At 41.3% G+C, this 22,021-nt stretch overlaps 2 protein-coding genes across 3 annotated transcripts in view; one reads left to right on the forward strand and one right to left on the reverse strand.

The window, feature by feature from the left end:
- LOC137257796 (DNA repair-scaffolding protein-like) overlaps nucleotides 1-12,329 on the reverse strand; it is a 32,313-nt gene extending 19,984 nt beyond the window's left edge. The window contains exons 1-3 of the mRNA XM_067795235.1: nucleotides 12,205-12,329; nucleotides 11,477-11,696; nucleotides 5,070-5,404 (exon numbers count right to left, since the gene is read on the reverse strand). Of these exons, the coding sequence (XP_067651336.1) occupies nucleotides 5,070-5,404; nucleotides 11,477-11,696; nucleotides 12,205-12,249 (600 nt within the window). The 5' untranslated portion in view covers nucleotides 12,250-12,329. The remainder of the gene's footprint in view (nucleotides 1-5,069; nucleotides 5,405-11,476; nucleotides 11,697-12,204) is intronic.
- Nucleotides 1,919-21,341, forward strand: LOC137257797 (uncharacterized). Of its 2 annotated transcripts, none has more exons than XM_067795236.1 (6): nucleotides 1,919-2,047; nucleotides 16,994-17,233; nucleotides 17,959-18,042; nucleotides 18,960-19,100; nucleotides 19,756-19,805; nucleotides 20,133-21,341. In XM_067795236.1, the coding sequence occupies exons 2-6, from the start codon at nucleotides 17,017-17,019 to the stop codon at nucleotides 20,214-20,216; spliced, it is 576 nt and encodes a 191-aa protein (XP_067651337.1). In that variant the 5' UTR covers nucleotides 1,919-2,047; nucleotides 16,994-17,016; the 3' UTR covers nucleotides 20,217-21,341. The 2 variants fall into 2 exon arrangements, with proteins under 2 accessions (XP_067651337.1, XP_067651338.1); XM_067795237.1 differs by lacking the exon at nucleotides 1,919-2,047 and adding an exon at nucleotides 12,474-12,652.
- The last annotated feature ends 680 nt before the right edge of the window (nucleotides 21,342-22,021 follow it).

Consider the following 22,021-nt stretch of genomic DNA (forward strand, 5'->3'; position numbering starts at 1 on the left):
AAATCTTTAAAAAGCAAAAGGCACCACTTTGAGGTCTGCCACACATATCTAGAAAGTTTTACTAACAGATATTAAGAAGTTTTTGAGTTCTGCTTCGGAAATGAAATACACCTTTCACTTTTCAGACTAGGTCCAAAACGTTTCAATGGAAACAGAGAAAATAAGAAATCACAAGATCCTGTACATAGCAAAATGCACCACTATAGGTTCTGATTGATATATCTACCAAGTTTCACAGAAAAATATTTAACGGGTTTTGAGTTCTGCTTCGGAAACGAAGCCCATACCTCTATTTTGAGACTATGTCCAAAACGTTTCCATGGAAACTGAAAAAATAATAAATTACAAAAACCTGCAAATAGCAAAAGGCACCACTTTAGGTTCTGATTGATATATCTACCAAATATTGCAGAAAAATATTGAATGGTTTTTTAGTTCTGCTCCGGAAACGAAGCCCACCCCACCATAAGACTAACACCAAAATGTTCCATGGAAAAACCAAAACAAATATGAATGCCAAACTGATTGTGATTTACAGATACATATGAAACAAACATATAATTTAACCAAAGATCTTGCAGAAACACTGATTAAGACACTATTCCAACCCAAAACACTCATTCATACCATAGCTCTGCCACTATACATGCTCTTCGCATTGGTCTTTTTCACATAACACTGATGTGACCATTTCTCATGAAAGATATGCATTATCTTGTATCCAGTTATTACAGTACATTCAAACTATGATTGGGATATCCCTAACTATTTACAACATGAACATCTTAATTATTTTATCATAAAGATATTTTAATTATATGAAGAAATACCTATTGACAAATATAGGATTCTATAAGTATTATTTAGCATGTATAAGTTAACACTTTTAAATAGCACATTCATCACTGCAACCCATGAAGGTCTAGGGTAGAATAGGCCTTCAGCAACCCATGCTTGCCATTAAAGGCGACTATGCTTGTTGTGAGAGGCGACTAACGGCATCAGGTGGTCTGGCTTGCTGACTTTGTTGACACGTCATCGGTTCCCAATAGTGTAGATGGATGCTCATGCTGTTGATCATTGGACTGTCCGGTCCAGACTCAATTACTTACAGACTGCTGCCACATAGCTGGAATATTGCTGAGTGCATCGTTAAACCAAACTCACTCACTCACATATTCATCACTGCAGTTTTGCATTGCTTTTTAAAAAGTTGTGTAAACTAGGACAGTAACAGTGTCTTAACTACATAACTCCCCAGTGTATTGGCTTCATCACCTGTGCTACTTGATGTTCTTACTCTCCATCATCCAATACGTACCACTTGCTTTTCAAATACATGCTGTTGTCAATGTTAGATGCCAGCTTTGAGGAATACCATGTGGGTTAGGATGGCTTATGCTAGGCCTTCAGTGTCAAATATGCTTGATGATATTTTGTGTTTTCAGCAACATCATGAAGTGAATCATTCTTATCTTTCATAGCAACAGGGTGCAACTCTGCCGTGACAATGATATTATCATCGGATAATACAGAACTATGTTGTCCAAAATGAGACTTCTGTCATGCACACTGGTATTCAAAATGGCTGCCTACAACAGATCAAGAGTGCGACCTATAATACTTTGATTGGGTGCATAATTTGTATTTTAATCACGAGTTTGTCAAATTAATCACATTTTCCATTAAATGAATCACAATGAGTATTGTTAGTAAACATTTTAGCCAGGATACTGAAAATATATCATGTGTCATTTCAATATTTCAAATTACACTAATTCCCCTCTTAATAACAGGCTTTGGGTATTTTCTTATTTGTCTTGTCTCAACATGGAATATCCCCAAATTCAGTCACAAGGTCAATTAAAACTTATTCACTTCCATGAAGGAAAGGAGAACTTCCTCAATGAACTAAAATAGATAGAACACTCCTGTGACATAGTGAAACAAGGAAAGTAATGATTGCTGTCCTGGTATTACTGTCTGGCTCTGAAGGAACACTCTTGCCTGTTCTCCCAGATCTAGTCAACTCACTCAACCAACTCAGGTAAGTTATAAACGAACAACTCCTCAGTTTCCATGTATATCTTGCATTACCAGTTTCATAATCTTATAATTGATTATTCAAGTCATAGGATTAAGATACTTCAGAGGATAATTGATATGGAAGGCCTGGCCTCGATTCCCAATCTTCAAAGTAGGTTCAAAGTAGTATGCCCGTTTCTGTGCGCAAAAGTATCGTCAGAAGTGGCATAAAACTCAATTACCCTCACTCAGTCAGGACCAAACAAAAAGTCCACCTTTGTGCTTCATCATGTTCTTCAGTGATACTGACAAACTCCAGTTACTCAGAGGCAACCTTTGACACTGTTAACTAGATTGGCACGATAGATGTGCGAATTTCTGGGCAAGTCTATATCAACATGTACATTGTTTAGGATGCAGTTGTCCATATTTTAAAATCTATACAAGGGAAATGATTTCCAATCTAAAATAAAGAATCATTTATCAGTTTTTACACATTCAGTGATCAGAAAGGTGTTGCACACTATCTTCAAGATTACTCCACCTACGTATAGCAATATGAATGACGTCCCTGGGAATCAGCGAGCGCGTCAGTTTAGTTTTACGCCGCACTCAGCAATATTCCAGCTATAGGGCAGAGGTCTGTAAATAATTGAGTCTACACCAAACAATCCAGTGATCAACAGGATAAGTATCGATCTGTGCAATTGGGAACCAACGACGTGCCAACCGAGTCAGAGAGCCTGAGCACCCGATCCCGTTAGTCAGCTCTTACAACAAGTATGGTTGCCTTAAATGGTAAGCAGGGGTTGCTGAAAGCCTATTCTACCTCAGACATTCACAGGTCTCATGGGAATCATTTCACAAAGTGATAGTAAAGGTGTTGATAGCTATGACTGTTGTTAGTCATATGCCATAACATAGGCTTACGACAGTCATAGCATTTCAATCGTTTTGTGAAGCAATGCTCATCATGCTGGCTTACAGAAACACCATTGTGCATTGTAAACCGAAAGTCACTGTGTTCTGTAATCTGATTGGTTGAAAAACATGATCAAATGGTATTGTAAACCAAAAGTCACTGTGTTCTGTAATATGATTGGTTGAAAAACATGATCAAATGGTATTGTAAACCAAAAGTCACTGTGTTCTGTAATCTGATTGGTTGAAAAACATGATCAAATGGTATTAGATTCCCGGAAACTGAAAGACTATTCACTGTGTATTGTCACGCAAACAATTGTTTTGTTGTGTCATCAACAGTGGTGACGTAATTCAAATCATATTGTGACGTAAAGTTAGAATGACGTCACAAATGAGCAACTCCAGATGCTACCATGGGAACTAGCTGATACGGCCAGCTGATGACACTTCACTGCTGTACCCCTACTCGATGTAAACGAGTGCAGACAGTAAAACGCCTTTGGTTTACTTTTATGTTTACAATGTCGATAAACATCATGTGTTGGCCAATTTCCGGGTGTAATTGAGTATTTGAAGCACGGGAATATTTCATTTGAAACCTCCGGCTGACGCCGTCGGTTCCAAATGCATTCCCGTGCTTCAAATACTCAATAACACCTGGAAATTGGCCAACACATGATGTTTATCTCCTAACTGTAGCATGGATACTTCAGTTAAACATAGCATACTGACATTGAACCAACCAGTCCTTGTCTCATCCACTCAGTGTCAAAGGTCTTCCACCTTACATGTTTGCTTGTATTATGTGGCCAGGTATTTATGATCTTACAGTGAGTGGGTAGACTTTATATACACTAGACAAAGACCGCAGTTAAGTCTTTGTAATTTTTCTTACCATCAGTTTCCAAGTTTTATAGTGGGAATGCATCATAGTACAAAAATGCAACACTTGTTGCTTTAAAGACCAAATATACTTTTTTTTTTTTGTGCTCATATGAAGGACTTGTGGATAGTCTTAAGCGGGACACCAAATTCATTCATAAAAAAAGTCTGGTTAATTAATAACGAGCGATTAAAAGTTGCCCAAAAGTTGTTTGCTTGCCTGCCAAAGAAACCGGGTTAAGTAATGCTGTCTCCAGAACACTGCAACAAACTGCAGTGACGTCATGTGAGGAAGGATTTTCAGTTAGTTGCATATGAAATGTGTAATGAGCTCGTCAATTGCTGATTTCTCGACGTAAACAAAGACATGCTGAATCATTGTCAATTGCTCCCAGGTGTCGATGCAAGGATTTCCACCTGACATTTCTGTTCATGCTAGTAATGTTTGTGAGTGTGAAGCGAGCATTGTGGAAGCAATCTGGTCACGATTGCAGGTTTAGACAAAGCTATAAACAGGATAATCCTGGAGATGTACATGAATACTACAGCGACTCACATAAGTATACCTCACACTATGTTATGGAGGTGCAACCCTCTGAAAGGTTGAAATTTCGTTCACAGGAGAGGATTGTGCTTTGTTGTCAAAAAAGTTGAAAAGTTAAAAAGCTGAAGTTGAAAAGGTACTAAAATGTCAAAATGAGGAGTTTTAATGATGGGGCTTCATTCATAATGATGTCAATCAAAATGATTTATGTATTTGTACCCTCCTAGAGTATATGTAATTTGTAAAACAATATCAGTCAAGAACAACATTCATATGAAAAATGTCAAAAGAGATTTGTTGATAAAAAAAGTCTTTCAATTAATTGGACTACCATACAACGAGCCTGACTCACTGTTCTCATCATGAGCACAAATCTATGCAGTTGGGATATGATATGTGTCACTATCAACAATGTCAGCAAGCCTCACCACCTGATACCGTTAGTCACCTCTTATGACAAGCATAGGATGCCTAAGATACTCCTTTGAGCAGTAGTTTAGTTACCATAGATATCATTTTAGCAAATAAATGAGGGTGGAAAGTCTGAGTTCATGCAATACGTTTTCAACTCCCATGAGCAGAACTGTACTGACTAATCTACTGGGAAACATGAATAAGTTGAGAACCGACCTGACAACTGACAAAAGCTTATGTCCCCAGTGGTCAGCAGTGAAAGTACACCTAGCCATCTCACCTGTCTGGGTATGTCTGCCACTTGAACACATGGCTTCTTGTCTTCCTTGGCCCCGTTATTCATCCCCTCCCCTTCGTCTTCCGTATTGCTGGAGATTGCATCAATATCTCCAGCAGACTCGTATAATCCATGAACATCAAAATCTGGACATGTTGTCCTCAGCTCTAGCTTAGCTGCTTTAGGAAATGCTTTCTTCTTTGTCAAAGGTGTGCAGTCCTTTGTCATAGTTGGTGTGTAATTCTTCCTCTTTGCTGATTTTCTAACTTGTTCATCAGATTTGACATTGGTTTCCAATTCTTCACTATCACTTGAGGACCAAGATATGAGTTCAGCATCTGAAAAGCAAACAAGCAAGTTGAAGGCATCCATATGTACCATATTTATTTCAACATTATTGTGATACGTACTCACTATTACTTCTCAGGTGGTATTCAAGTAATACCACACACTTGTGGAAGGTGTGTGCATGTTTAGTTTAGAAGTTTATATGATATCTCAGACTGACTCAAGTTTTCAAAATGAACCAATGCATTTAAACTTATATAAACCTGTAGAGGTTATGAATTCTTTGAAGAAGAAGTCCTCCTTGGGGTACATACATACCATTAAAATGTCCATTATCAAATGCCTGCGACAGTTGTACTAATATTCCAATAAATATTTTACAAAACAAAAAACCTGTTTTTGTCTTGTGAGACCACCCCCAACAGGACACCTTCCTGGCCCCCAACAGCCAAGAGCAGGTAACTCTCGCCGTCTACCTCGTATCTCACTTTTCATGCTAAACTGGTCGCACCACAGCAGAAACTGCCATGTCTCCTGTAGGAGGGACGGAGACACCGTACCGCCCTGTTTCAGGATATAGGTCATTGCCGTTTGGTTCTCCATCTCCCTACGCACCACACAGCCGCAAGCCTTCTCCTGAAAGTGTTGGAACACTAATCAGACTGCTCTAGCACATTGATGTGCAGGTGTGTTTCGCTTTGTAACCACTGGTCCGAAACTGATTGACCGCCCAGGCCCAGTACAACCCCCCACCCTGTGAAGGAAGCATCCGTCTGAATTGAGAGATCTGGTGAGGGAATGTCCAGGGGCAGGCCCCGGGATAGATTCCCTACCACTGTCCACCACCGTAAATGAGGAATTAACCATCCTGGAGTGTGGAGAATAAACTCGTAACACTGGGAATGAGCCCACATCCGAGCTAACGCATACTGAATGGGTCGCTGTTGCCGCAATGTTGCCTAACAACTGGAGCCAAGTCCGAGCTGAGGCTGAGGGTGACTCGAGAAACTGTGAAACAATTCTCTGAACTTTGGAGATTCAATCCGGAAACAGGGAGACCAAGCCTCGTGCTGTTTCAAATTGTACGCCCAAGATCAGATTCTGTGTGGGAACTAGGTCTGATTTCTTGAGATTGATAATCCAGCCACATAACTGCGAACATCGTGTCTTGATTCAAGTGAACGGCAAATGCCCGAAGGAGCCAATCGATCAGGTACGGGTGACAGCACCTGCCCTGTGACCTGGCCACTTGCGCTGGGATTAGCATAAGCTTGGTGAACACCCTCGGAGCCATAGCGATGCCGAAGGGAAGCACCCGAAACTGATAGCATATCCCGTCAAAGGAAAACCGAAGGTACTTCCTGAACTCGGGATGCATGGGAACATGCAGGTACGCGTCTCTGAGGTCGATGGACGTAAACCTGTCGCCTCTTTCTACAGTTGAGATCACTGACCTTAGTGTGTCTCTGTCTTGAATGAAGGTACCTGTAACATCCTGTTCAGTCCTCTTAGATTTAGAATAGGTCTGAACCCTCTGTCCTTTTTGGTGACTAGGAAATAAGTGGAATAAAATCCCTCTTGTTCATGTCCCTTTGGAACCACCTCTATGACCGCCTTGACCAGTAATGAGCACCTCGGCTTTCTCCGGAACAGCTGGCACTGGAGTGCAACGGATCCCAGGAAAGGAAGGTGGGTCTCGCTTCCACTGTGGTAAGTGGCCGTCCCTGAGTGTGTATAGGAACCAGGGATTGGATGTAACCTTTTCCCATTCCGGCAGGGATGTGCGGTAATAGGCAGTGAATCCCCGACTTCGGCAGTGCTCCGACTGCTTGATTCGGGGTCAACAAGGGCTCCAGAGGACATATTACTGGGAAGCCAGGACCAACTTCCCTTTCCTCTGAAAAGGCTGCTGGGGACCAGCTGCCTTGCCCTTGCCCCTACCTTTACCTTTGCCTTTACACGCCTGCAATGGCTGTGCCCATTTAGCAGTGTCCTTGGCCGGAGGTAAGGACTGAGGGCCGCGTGCGAGACGAATGACTGCTCCAGCAAGGGTTTAGAATCCTTGAACATGGAGACAGCCTCCATGGCCTCTCGGACAACCGTTGCCGCTCCCGAAAAAAATGTAGATCCCATCCGATAGGGCAGCGCTAGGACAGCTTACTGGGTGGCTGGTGAATACCGCGCCACCGACAACCAAAGCCTACGGAGGGCCATAACAGCAGACATCATCTGACACGCCGAGGACCTGATAGAGTCCTGTGCCAAATGAGACTGCACCTCTGTAAGCTGCTGCGCTAGAGTAGAGGGGGCATATTCCTCCTCATCTCCGCCACCGTCCACAAGGTGATCTTGTAACACCGAAGTTTATGTGGCGTGGATGGTGACCTTTAGACATTGCGCAGCATTGCAGTACTGCTCCTCAAATGAGCGACAAGGCGACTTGAGAGCAGTAACATTGGATGTAAATGGTGGCAACTGACGACCCTGCTCAGCCATGCAATCATCGACCACTGGAGGGTTGTATAAGCCGAGGTCCCCCATCAGATATCTGCGATCTAGTTCTGGTAAATCAAAACATGATCAAGAACCCGACAGAAGCTGATTAATTTCTTCGGCCAGAACGGAAGGAAGTATGCAGAGCCGGGTATCCACCACCTTCGCCGGAGCGAATGCCTTGTCTGGGAGCCAAAACTCTGCGGGGTCAGGCGCCGCCAAGGCAACAACCCCCTGAGAAAGGACAGTAGCTATACGCTCCCACCTTGACCCTCTCCCTCCTCCATAGTTTCCTTGACACAATCCCCCAGCAGCGACATCTCTGAGTCAAAAGACAGCTCCGGAGGATTGGTTGAGGGAACACACGAGAGTGAGAGAGGCTCGAGCAGAGCCGAGCGGCTCGATGCTATCGACCCGACACCAGAGATGGAGTCCGGGTGGCTGATAGCCAGTAATGCTTCCAGTGTAGACATGACAGGTGCTGCACCAATATTGGCAGCCACAGAGTGGCCGGATACCGATCCCGCCGCCGGCTCACCCCCTAAGGAATTCCCCACACCAACACCACAGGCTTGGTTGGGGATTCCTTTGGATGCCATATTAGTAGACACACTCGATTCCGGATGGACGCTGATCTCCTGGCGGAGACCAGACATCACGTCCGAAATGAATGTATGTACAGATGCCATTTGCTGCTGTGAAAGAGAGGCGATTAGATCCAGTGTTAAGGGTTGCGGGGTTTCAGGAGGAGGTGCAGAAGATGTTTTCTCACTCATATTCACTTCACTTCGTAAGCTTGCTGTATTTGTAGAGCTGTTGAATGGACGACTGTCTTGAATGACGACAGAATGAAAAGTGAGGTACAAGGTAGACGGCGAGAATTACCTGCTCTTGGCTGTTGGGGGTTCAGGAATGGGCCCTGTAGGGGTGGTCTCACAAGAAAAGAACGAGTTTTTGGTTTTGTAAAATATTTACTGGAATATTGTTACAACTGGCATAGGCATTTTAAAATGGACATTATAATGCTATGTATGTACCCCTAGGAGGACTTCTTCTGAAAAAGAATGAAGCTGCCCCTGCCTCAGATATAGTTGAACTTGATATAATTTTCTTAACCTTGATAGGTACTTTAAAGGGGCACTGATCCAGAGCTTTTCCATGAACTTGTTGCTTCTGTCCTTGTTTTTCCCTTGGGCACCCACATGATATCCCAGAATTTTTTGCTCGTTTGTGACCTCTGCTGCATTACCCTCATGTACAATTGATGGCATAAAGAATAGAATGAACAACAAAAATGAAATCTTGTTTACTTGAAAATATTTCCATCTTCATTCATATGGAAACGCATCAAAATATTTTGAAGTTTGACTATCAGCCAGTGGTAAAAAAAATGTTAAGACTGATAAATAACAAAGTCAAGGTACATCAATATATTTTGTCTTAGAATTTTTAATACTGTTTAGTTGATTACAATAGTTATATGCATTTTGAAACTTTATAAATAACATACGATATGCTTATACTTATAGTGATTTTATAACATGACTGTAATATGTCGACAGTTTATATATTGCCAACGTTAATCATATTTCACACGCTGTAAGGGCGACACGTGAAGGTCCCGGGGTAGAATAGGCCTTCAGCAACCCATGCTTGCCATAAAAGGTGACCATGCTTGTCGTAAGAAGCGACTAACGTGGATCGGGTGGTCAGACTAGCTGACTTGGTTGACACATGTCATCGGTTCCCACTTGTGCAGATCGATGCTCATGTTGTTGATCACTGGATTGTCTGGTCCAGACTTGATTATTTACAGACCGTCGCCATATAGCTGGAATATTGCTAAGTGCGACGTAAAACTAAACTCACTCACTCACTCACTCACTGTAAGGGCAACCTAGTGTATGTTGTCTGTATCAATATGTCACCGTGAAAAATATGATTCTGTTGAATGCTACCACAAGTGAATAATAACAAAATGTAAACATTAAAATAATAACACACTAAGGTTATAGCATCAGTGTCAGGCTATTACCTTGTTTGAGGAATGTATTTCTTATTAACCACAATGAATGATATGCCATTCATCTGTACCTGACAAAGAATCCTCTGCCATGTCAAGTGTCTTTTAACGGTGTAATATGCAAAAATGACATACATCAGTTTTTTCACATTGGTGTTTAGTCTAGTCTCATTGGTCACCAAAGGTAGCAAACCTGACAACTAATTACATGACGTCTACCATTCTTTAAAAAAAGCACCCGTCTCAGTGAGTTGTGTTTTTAGTTCCTACTATTACATTTTTATACTTATCCATCTTTGACCACCCTTGTTGAATGCGTTTAGGTATGAGGTGTTGTTGGAGCTATAGCTTATTTTTTTAGGAAAAGACTGTCACTGCAGAAGAGTGTCACAAGTCATGCCCCTGGAGGTTCAGATGTAAACAACACTCTTCTGCAGTGACAGTCTTTTCCTAAAAAAATAAGATAGCTCCAACAACACCTCATACCTAAACGCATTCAACAAGGGTGGTCAAAGATGGATAAGTATAAAAATGTAATAGTAGGAACTAAAAACACAACTCACCAAGACGGGTGCTTCTTCGAACGATGCCATGTTTTGCTGCGTGAGTTTCCGTTCGCGACCGACAAATCACGGAAGTGAGCCGAAAAATCTACAAAAATGGCCGAGTGTGTTTCAGTTATTACCGCTAAAATGCCGATATGACTGCAATTGTTTCGCGAGTGGGCTGCGTTTGTTTACATTTGAGATGTAATGCCTTCAAATTTGCTGTAATTCCTTCAATTACTTACGGGGGCCTGAATGTTCTCCACACAAGAGAAATGCCAAATGGAAACATCTGACAGGTAATCTGAGTTGCAATATAACTAATTACACCTGTTATAAGTTCATTAACTGATCATCAAGTAAATGATGACAAATAACGTGTAGGTTTATACCAACAAACACAGGTTGTAACAAAGGATGTAGTAATTGCTTTATTGCATGTAAAATTATAATTGCCTAAAAAATTTATGGGCTGATGATTCAAACAGAACTTCATTGTTTCATAAGAAACACATACAAGCATTTGCTGTGTACATAACTTAAAAATTGTACCTATTTACTTAAGTAGAATTTCAGATTTTTCTAGCAATGGCAAAGTGGGGTAGTTTAGTTTAAGAATGCAAATAAATCAAGTGTATGTATTTAATATCATATGTAATACATGTAACATTTTTACATGAAATTAAACATTGTGAAAAAAATACACAGAAATAGAATCAAAGTGGATCAGTCACCATAACTTCCAGGCATAAGAAAATCTCAAAAGCCTACACAGCTGTGATACTTTATTGAAATCAGACAAGAACCACTGAAGATATTTTCAAATAAAAGCATCTGATGGGCATCCACCCTTCCCAATGTTCTACTGTTTAGGTTGAACACATTCTGCTAAGGTGGACAGTAGCCAAATCCCCAAGTTTATTACAGATGAGGGAACAGGTACCAACAAACTTGAAGCTTAGCTTTGTAATTAGACTGTTGGCAAGTAACATTAATTGCCCTGGATCTGTGCCCCTTTAAACATGTGCCATTTTGCACAAGAAACCATAGTAACTTATCACCTTTTGTACTCTGCTCTGATGCATCAGATACAAGTTCAGTGGGATCGTCAAAACTGGACTCCAGGAAGCCTTGGACCTTGGGCGGTCGTTGAGGGCATAATCTCTTTGTGTTTCGTTGCCCTGTGTCCGTCTTGTCAAAACCAGAAGAGAATCCTTCCATACATCGCTTCCACTCTCCATGTTGCAGAGATGCTGATGTTGCTTCTAGATCATCTTCCAGCTTTGGAAAGATCAATAAGACCTTAGATTAGCCATGACTTACTAAATTTATTGCTACAAACACAAATTTGTACAGCATGTCAGTTTTCACCAACTTTTAAACTACTTTTAACAACAAATGACATTCCTAAATAGGGGATAAATGAAACTTAAAAACAGTTAAACATCCTCTTTTTCAAATGGATGTGTTAGTCCTGTTCACAGAAGAGGGTTCCATTACCTTTAACTCCTAACAAAGTTTGCTTTGACATGATTTGAGGTTCATTGCATGAATATGTAATTTAAAAGGCGTTCACCTACACCAAATTTAGAAGGGTGGAAATATTTTCCACGGAGTAGGCAAATATAGTTTAATGACACAATGTTTAAGCCTCTGGTCAACAGGTTTCGTCTGCTACCGTCAGCACAATTTAACAGAAATGACATTGCTATAATTCGTTAGCTCAAAACGTCTCTTTGAGAGAAAGTGAGTGTCAGAACATTTCATGGGAACTATGAAACGTAGTTACCTTCCTCTTTGGGAAGCGCCGACCGCTACTTTTGCTTCGTAACATCTCACCCCGCGAGAAGAGGTTCAGCTGCCTACATAATGAACACTCAAAATGAATGCTTTCGTCCCTTATAAACAAAGGGAAGTAAATGCTTTGCAATCTATAATCGAAAATAGGTGTTACCTCCTCACAGCGACGACCTATGCGTTGTATCGGGTGACAACGACGTACGCGCTGGAAAGGAGTTTCGCATACGCGCTGAAGAGCGGGGGACAGACTGGTTCTCTGAGCATGTTGCGCTGGCGCTTCACTAGGGAAAAGGTAAACGAGAACGTCCTCGGTATTCTCTAATCTCTCAACAATGCGGTGTTACGAGTCTACATCTACAGACAAGGAAGTAGGCAATTCCCATCAATAAATATTTGTTACACTTACGATATCTGAGTGGGAGTTAGTGCATTAGTTGGTAAGTCTTCGCATTCGTGTATAATATTCACACCTTTTTCTATACACTGAAAAGATAGTTACAGAGGTTATATAGTTTACATGGGTATGAGGATATGCAAGAAGCTTATAAGTTACATAACGCTTTATAGTTATCTATTGGACAATAGTATGCGACCTGGTTCAAACCTGTAGATAGGCTGAACAGCAATTACTTTTTAAACTGTTTGATATTTCACGCCACATATTTTCGCAATATTCTGTAAATAAACGAACCAGGACCAGATGATCTGGTGACTGGCATGTTCACTATACCCCGTAGTTGGGATACGTACGGTACTGTGCAGTGAACTTGACGTTTAGCTAAAGTACAGACGCCATTTTGCGGTGTTGTCTAATCTGTGTAATGTATACTTTGCAGGTGTATGGATTTTGTGACATTGTTATCATATACGGACATATGTACTTGTTTAGTTCACAATTTGAACACATTTTCTACAGTGTAAGATCAGTAGAATACACAAGGCACCCATTAGTCTGTCTCATAGTCAGTCAACCACATAACTTCCCCTACTTCCTAGCTCTCCCTGCATTGTTAAAGCTCAAAATGCAGTCTAGATTCCCAGGGGTTCTTAATTTCCCATCTAACAGCTGGGCTCCTTTCAAAATAAGGGTTTATTTGTTGCTATCAAAATTACAAAATTACTAACTAAGCGTTAGTCAATGAACCCATCAACATATCACCAATTTAACTCTGTCATCTCACATGATGTGTCAAAGTTTGGTTCTCTGGAAACGCGGCGCGTGCGCTTCGTTATAGGCTGCGGGTGTCGTTTACATGTTAGCAAGAGAGTAAGAAATGCAATGTTCTGTGATATTTGATAATTGGGAAACATTTCAGCAACAACGCAAGGGCCCTTAAATTACGCCTAAGTTTAAATGGCATTTCACTATACTTTCATTATAAATATTGTTAATAAATACATGTGTGGTGTCAACATAAACTAAACTGAATCAGTCATTCTAAAAAGCACTGCAGCCGTGAAGCGATTATCACATAATATTTAAACATGGTATACACCTCAAGAAATCCGTTCCATTTCCAAAATGGGTACATTGAGTGACGATCATTTCTATCATCTTTCCTCACACAGAAATATGTCACGGTCAGATTGGTTCAGTGCTCTGCTGTTATTTTCAATGCACCCCGTATACAAGCGAGGTGCAATGCATACACGACGCTGCCAACTCGTTCGGTACTTTGTGGTAGTTACATTTTTTAATCTCGCTTAACATTAAATGATCCATGAAGCACGGAAATTTCCGACGTACTGCAAATGGAAATCGATGGAAGGGAGATAACTCTAAATCTGTTTTATTGTGTCGTCCCATACGCTTTATAGTGTTCACCGTCGTGAATTTGCTGAAACATTGCTTATAGTGGCATGAAACTAATATCAAACTTGGTTAGAGTTGTACAGGTGTTTTGTGGTCATTTGATGATTTTACGAGCACTTCCGATGGATCCAAATAAGCATTTTGAAACTAATGAGTGAGTGAGTTTAGTCTCATGCCGCACTCAGCAATATTCCAGCTATACGGCGGCGATCTGTAAATAAAAGGGTCTGGACCAGACAATCCAGTGATCAACAGCATACACATCGATCTGCGCAACTGGGAACCGATGACGTGTGTCAACCCAGTCAGCAAGCCTGACCACTCGATCCCGTTAGTCGCCTCTTACGACAAGCATAGTCGCCTTTGAATGGCAAGCGTGAGTTGCTGAAGGCCTATTGTACCTTGGACCTTCGCGGGTAGACTGAAACTAGTGCTCCACTGGCTTTGATTACGTGCAATGTTTTTCTTGCCTTGACAATTACCGACAGAGACCGTAAACGGACACACAGGTGCCTTCTCTGCACGTACATAATGTAGTCATCCTCACCACGTGTATGTTTGCGTATCTGGCACCGACGACTCAGGTACAATGTGTGAAGCACATTTCTGGTGTCCTCCGTCGTAATATTGCAGGAACATTGCTAAAAGCGACGTACAACCATACTCACTCACTCCACTTAACAATGGCAGGTATGAAGCATGACGAACACAGTCATCAATTGGTTTGATGTTTAGGTGATGCAATCTGTGCTCGGCAGATTGTTGAATAGATTCAGCATTCAATGAAATGGCCTGCCTCAGGTACAAAATGACTAGTGTTTCCGGTCAAACGATTCCAGATCGACTCCACATACACCTCCATAGACAGTAGTGATCGTTCGTTGATCGCCACATTACAGAATGGGGCTCAGCCCCATGAATGTATTACCTCCCTTGGTTGGCTTTTTATCCAATCAGGTGTATACGATGCGAAGTTGAACCAACCAGTCACAACTCACTTTCGTTTTTCAAATTATCTTGGCAGAACGAACCATGTAGATGGTCTCTGAAACTGGCAGGAGGAGTTCTTGCATATGTTGTGTTTAAATTTTCAGGCCTATCAATGTGTCTGTATGATTTCCCCCAAATCTGAGTGTCACTGCGAACAAATCGCAGCTGCGACCGCTATCTTTGTTGACACTGGCAAGTTCAGTTGTGACGGCGGCTTAGTTGATTGGCTACTGTGAGAATGCGGAGCCAGCGAATGGAGGTAATAAAATTTTCGGACCAAGCCGCAGATGCGTCCAGGGTATAGTGGAGACTTATCGGAACGCCTACCGGAGATATCGAGGATGCAACAGTGGAGGCTAGTGTCAGTCTTATCCTGAAAGATAGTGGAACCTTTTATTTATAATGTTCCACTTCCTCATAGCATGTGCTCTCCATGGGATCGCGTGTATGTGACTTGCATGCTAAGGCAGTACACGAAAGGGAATTGCAATACCTATTCTAAGGTAACATAATAAAAGAGCAGTTATAATAGCAGTAAAGGCAGTGATAAGGAGAGAGTTTTTTTATGGATGTCGACTTCTTTATCATGAGAAAGAACGTTTCTTGGTATATCCTTACTCCTTCATCAGATTAATGAATGCAGGCAGAGTATATAGATATATACAGGCCGACTTGAGGCAGTATTTCCGTAAGTGAACGTAAAATTGGCCATGAATCACAACATGATGATCAAGTTTAAGTGAAATTAATAAACTGATAATAAATAATTATTCATTTTACACTAGTGTAATGTTGTTTGTTATGTGTTTTCACTGTTGTGTCTGAAAGTTCAACTTCATCATCAAGGGAGCTAACTCCTGTCAAATTGGACAATTCGGACTCAATGTAATTCGGACAGTCAAGTCGGTCCCAGTCAAGTCCGAATTTGACAGATTCCACTGTATTTATTTACACATGTATATGGTGCGTGGGTGCGCATGTGCGCGTGAGATGGAGGCTAAACAATGTAAACAAAGTAAACCAACAGTAAACTGGCGTCGATATTTGATTGGCAGAGGACAAATGGAAGCCAGCACTTAATCATTTAACTTGCACTGAACAGAAGTCAATACATAAACCAGTGATGGTAATATTCACCTCTCAGCGACTGTAATCGAACTTGCCATGTCTAGCCAGAGTATCCGAGGTATAGCCCGAGCACACAAAATGCTGGTATGCTTGTAGACAGTAAGATGTGAGATGGGAAGCAATAGCAAGAACTCTACATGTAAATAATCGAGTCTGGACCAGAAAATCCAATGGTCAACAGCATGAGCATTGCTCTGTATAATAAAGATGACCAAATCAGCAAGCCTGACCACCCGATCCCATTAGTCGCCTCTTACGACAGGCGTGGGTTGCTGAAGATCAATTCTTACCCAGGGCCCTTATTCGTAGTTCGTAGCCCCAAGGATTGTTAAATTTGATGACAGGTTTAGGGGGTTCTAAGGGCTACGAACGTTTCTAGAATAGCTTTAGCCTGACCTTTACGGAGGAATTAATTGTAAGGTCCAATCTCGTTTATCAAAGACCTCAGTGGGAATTTTAATTTGGAATATTGTTGAGGTAAGTGACCAATACACAGGTAAGATGAGTTGTTAGGAAGACTCGTGTAGATAGCTCACATACTCCAACTAGAATTTCCAGTTTTAGTTCATATACTCGTTCATGAAACGACATATACGAGGGAAAACCAAGTCCTTTGACTTGCTTGATAACGGTGTTCGTACCTACACCGAATCGTCGCAGTCTTGACTATCGATAGAACTTGGTTTTCCTTCATCTTTACAACTTGTAAAATGCCTCTCAAATCAGACATATACCAACCCGATTAAAGATGATCTCTTCCGGACAGAAGGAAGTTGTTAATATTGGTTCATACTTCATGTCGTGTGATAACTAAACTTCTTACGTGCGTTGAAAACCTCTGTTAAAGGCACCACACAGACAGGCTAGACCATGGAGCATTTGGCAGTGTGTGTTCTCCTGTTTATGTCGATCTCTGCGGCAGTCGAGTTTCAAGAAGACGCCCCGTTACTGTTTGAGAGCAAGTATGAGAGAGCGGCCCAGTTAACAAAGGCAAAGGTCACATCCATCAAAAAAGTTCTAAGCAAGTCCTTCGAACCTCAGCCCTTGACGAGACTAACTGACACTGGCAAGGCTACAAGCTGCGGTGGTAAATCTCAACTGATTTTCACAATTATATTTTTTGTTTACGTGAAAAAGAAAGAAAAATGTATTGACCAATCTTGAATTGATAATTGTGTAAACATAACACTGACCCTGTATGGACAACTGTTCATTCATTTCATATTCACAAGGAATTTATAAATAACGATCAAATTAAGATCGATATTTGAATATACAGGTTGGGTGATGGAAGTGGAAGTCTAAAAGTTGGACACTTTCTCAGCTGAAAATGTCAGGGAAGCCGAGGGAAGAGTTACCTGTATCAGGGAGGATTCAGAGGTGTTCTGCACAAACGCTGTGGAGATAAAGACACAGTGTTTATATGGGGGATGATCATATCCATAGTCTTTGAAAATTTGTCATGACACTCGAAAAAAACCAAAACAACCAAACAACCCCCAAAACACCCAGTTTATATCACATGGAACGTCCCTCATGTCATAACACTGACGATGGGGTAGCCTAGTGGTTAAAGCGTTCGCTCGTCACGTCGAAGACCCCGGTTCCATTCCCCACATCGGTACAATGAGTGAAGCCCATTCTGATGTCCACGGCTGTGATATTGCTGGAATATTGCTGAAAGTGCAAAAAAAAAGACCCAGCATACTCACCCACTCATTCATTGCCCTCGTTGATATACGAATGTTTCAAGCGAATACGTTAATGTTTAATAAACTAATATATATCGCTTGCTTGCTTCTTTCCTTCTAGGTCTACAGAAGTTTAACTTGACCTGGACTCCAAAGATTGTGAATCCGTCTCGTGGAGTTACGTTCAGGCTCCAAATGACTGCAGGTAAATCACACGTGTGTAGCCATGTGCTGGTCAGTGTGTGTGGCCATGTGGCAGTGCCTTACAAAAGCCTGTATCCGTCTCTTGATACGTTAAAGGCCCATTGCCGTTTTAGATTTATTCTGTGTAATCCGCGAAGATCCGGGTTAAAATTGGTCTCCATCACATCACACTTGTTGTTGGTGGCGACTAATAGGATTGGGTGGTCAGGCTTGCTGAATTGGTTGACATTTGTCATTGTATCTCACTTATACGCACAGCAACGCTCATGCTATTGATGACTGGATTTTCTGGTGCCGAATTGATTAGATTTCTTATGATGTTCATCACTGAACTGTCAGTGAACATAAATCATGAAGTCCAATATCTGTGGAATACGACCAGGCCAGGCAGCCCCACGACCAGACCAATTCTGACGCCCGAGCATTGACTTTGACGAGTAATACTCAGTCACAACACTGTTCATATGGGTTTGCCCTGACGTGCAAAATCTCCTTACTTGTCACCCACCGAACATGGGTGACTGAAGGATACAGGTAATGACATTTACTCATGGAAACTAACGTGAAAGTACGAGTGTTATTTTTTTTCCCGGAATTCCATCCACAGTGCAATACATACCATATGAAGAAATCTGGAAAAGAATAAAGGAACACTTTGTACATTCATGTGTACCCTTGTTTGCTTTCCAAGTTGACACATGCCATCGGATCCCAGTTGCGGAGATAGATACTTATGGATTGTCTGGGCACATAAACTGTGAAGTCAAAAGTCCGTGCAAAACGACCGGGCAGGCCGACAACCAATTCTGACGCCAGAACATCGACGTTGACTTGTACTTTCATATGTTCCCTTGATCGTGTTCATTAGAATATTTGTACTTATAATCTGTTACAATACACTGAGTCTCTATGTTGTAGCTACTGACTTCAGCAGTGGACAACTGGACGTGGCCGTGTATACTGACGAATCGAGTGAGCCATTCATCACAGACTCATTGCCCGTGAACTGTCCAATGATCGACAAGGTTATCCCGAACTTATGTCCCATCAAAAAAGGAGGTAGGTTTAGATTTCCAACATTGTTTTCCCTTTGAGGGATCAAATGATTGCCTTGATGCATTGTTTTAATGGTCTGGATGAAACAGTTAAAACTGTGAACATCTCTTTAGTCATCATATCATCGTCAGTCTAACATGGAAAGGAAGCATCAAATGGATGCTGGCATCATGAATTTAACATATTTCCATCTTTTGGAAACCCAGAGCAAGGTCTGGGTTTGGAACCCACAAACATAGTGAGTGAGTTTTAATTTTACACCGCTGTGAGCTATATTCCAGCAACCCCACAAACGTAGAGACAGTTGCCGCCATTGTTAACCACCTAGGAACAGTACCTCTGGTCCACCATCACCTTTCGAGAGTTCAGATGATGATATGGTATAACGATTACCAACCAAAAATCTATGTAAGCCCAAATATTCATAGAACTCCTTTGGTCCGTTTGTTTGCTTAACGCTGCACGCAGCAATATTCCAGCTATATGGTGGTTATCTGTAACCTCGACCTTGTTAGACAATGGGGTGTAAGGGAGGTAGACGGTTTGTACGAATAATATGATGTGGGCACATGTGTGATAAGGGACGCAGCTCTACAGAACAAAGTTCCAAGACGTGTGTGATATTACATTCACCATTTACACCCTGTTCTTTACACAGCACCTATTGATGTGAAATACGACCAGTCAGACCTGACAGCCTTGCCCCCAGTGAGTAGTACATTCCTGTGGTGCTTGATTTTTATGGAGTTGCAATTTGAATTTTAGACAAACGTTTTCCATCACCGCGCCTGCATTGTGATCACATAATGTGGTGGTGATAATGTCTTGTATTATCAACAATAACTTGCCCTTTGTCCTTAAAATATCGAACATTTGTATTTTTGAAAGAACTAGAAAGGTAAAAACAGTAACTATTCTCTCATGGTGATTCTCATAACAATAAAATTTACCTGTTTTATAATGGGATGGGATGAAAAATTGAATTTTATGCTATATTTAGTTTTGTGTTTGTTGAATGCTTGCTTCTTTCGATAGGGTTCCTACAAACTGACGGCCAACATCACCAGCACCAAAGAGTGGTTCATGTGTGCTCAGGTGGTTGTTACCATTGAGGGGTGAAGACACCTACCTGTAACCGAAAACACCTGTCTTTCTACATTCCGCTTTTGTTTTTCAACCCCACTTTTAGCTCTCCCATACTTGCAATGGAATGTCTTCCGCTTAGAAAGTTAACAAACTTATATTTGCCAGAGACTTCATGTTTAATTTGTTTTCAGAGATGAAACTTGGTGAACAAATTTAGTTAGGTTCCCACTTTATATTGTTATCTAAAGTCAGTCGATAAAAAGGCACTTGAATGTATCAGTATGAATATGCATGAGTATCAGTAAAATCAATCTATGACTACTCAGTATTATTACTAGTATATGGGAAATGGCATAGATGTATGGTATGTCAAACTATGTCAGGTATCACATATACTTTATATATTCTCTACATGAATCTCAGCCCTCACTCACTCCAAAATTATCCCCATGCAACACACATAGCTGATTTTACTATTGCATAAGTTCTGACAGCTGTGTACAGATCATAAAGGTAAATATTGAGTGTAATCTGAATATTGTGCTGACGATGTTTTTGCCAAGGAGGGTTTAATCTTGATATTACATATATAGCTATGCCTCAGAATTGTTATTTACAAATGTAAATATGATGTTAGCCGAAGGTCGAATCCATCATTTGTTTATGGTTTATGCAACATGTTTTATAGTGTTATTACATCACACAGATCGTCAGGCGCATAGCATGCTATTTGTTTCGTGTATAGGTTGCAAAGTTGAACCTAGGTCGAATGTTTTCACAACAGTAATATAATGAAATGGAGTCCTGAGACTTTCTTCATTTTCAGCTAAGGAAATCTAGACCTGCCACATTTTCTAGACTTGCGTGGGCTTTCCTGGATATATATACTTAAAGGTCTGTATGACATACTAAACAGTCATGTACGCCTGGGCATATTTGTTTAACAATGGTAGCTATGTCCTTGATCATCCTGTCAAGCGTACATCCACACAAACTTCCGGATTCTAACTGCATTATAATCTCAGGTTAATGTGTATCGTCCCTCGCTCCTTCCAGTTTCTGCGGCATTTACTGATGTTTTAACCCACTCTGATAACACTTTTCTGATGACTCTGCAATTTGCTCAAGCTATTTTTGTAATAAACATGATGCATTTCTTGTGGGTCTGACTGTTGTCAATCTGCTGTCGACTCCCCACGACAGCAGCAGCAATGTCATGTTTGGCTTTAGCGTTTCAAAAGTGATCTGACCTAGGTGCACCTGATTGTTTGTTGTTTAATCAGCTCACGGCTGTTTATAAATAGTCAAGTCTGGATCAGACAATTCTTTGATTGACAACATTCGATCTCATACTATAACATGAGTTGACGAAGTCAGCAAGTCTGACCACCTGATCCCGTTGGTCACCCCTTTGAACAAGGTTTGCTGAAGACCAGTTCTAACCCGGATTCTTCATGGGTCCGAAGAAAGGAAACAATGAGCGAGGGTGTAGTTTTATGCTGCTTTTAGCAGTATTCCAGCAATATCATGGTAGGACATCAGAAATGAGCTTCACACTTTCTACCCAAGTGATGCTTGCCATAAAAAGCAAAAGTTTGTAATAAGAGGCGACTATTAGGTGCTCAGGCTCGCTGACTCGGTTGACACATCATCTGTTCAAAAGTGTGCAAACAGATGCAGATGCTGCTGATCACTGGATTGCCTGGTCCAGATTCGATTATTTACATACAGCAGCCATATTGCTGAAAGTTTGCTTAGTGTGGCCTGTTGGTTCTGCAGCCATGTGATCGAGGGACAGCCAGATTCTACTGTGAGGAGTTGGCAACCATGAAAGTTGA

The sequence above is a fragment of the Haliotis asinina genome, chromosome 12 (genome assembly GCF_037392515.1).
Source record: "Haliotis asinina isolate JCU_RB_2024 chromosome 12, JCU_Hal_asi_v2, whole genome shotgun sequence".
In the NCBI taxonomy this organism is placed as follows: Eukaryota; Metazoa; Mollusca; class Gastropoda; order Lepetellida; family Haliotidae; genus Haliotis; species Haliotis asinina.

Bases quoted from the DNA above. Each gene is read 5' to 3' on its own strand.
- LOC137257797 (XM_067795236.1), top strand. From the start codon at position 17,017: ATGGAGCATTTGGCAGTGTGTGTTCTCCTGTTTATGTCGATCTCTGCG. The intron at 18,043-18,959 runs GTAAATCACACG...TCTATGTTGTAG, and splicing joins CAGGCTCCAAATGACTGCAG to CTACTGACTTCAGCAGTGGA. The intron at 19,101-19,755 runs GTAGGTTTAGAT...TTCTTTACACAG, and splicing joins ATGTCCCATCAAAAAAGGAG to CACCTATTGATGTGAAATAC.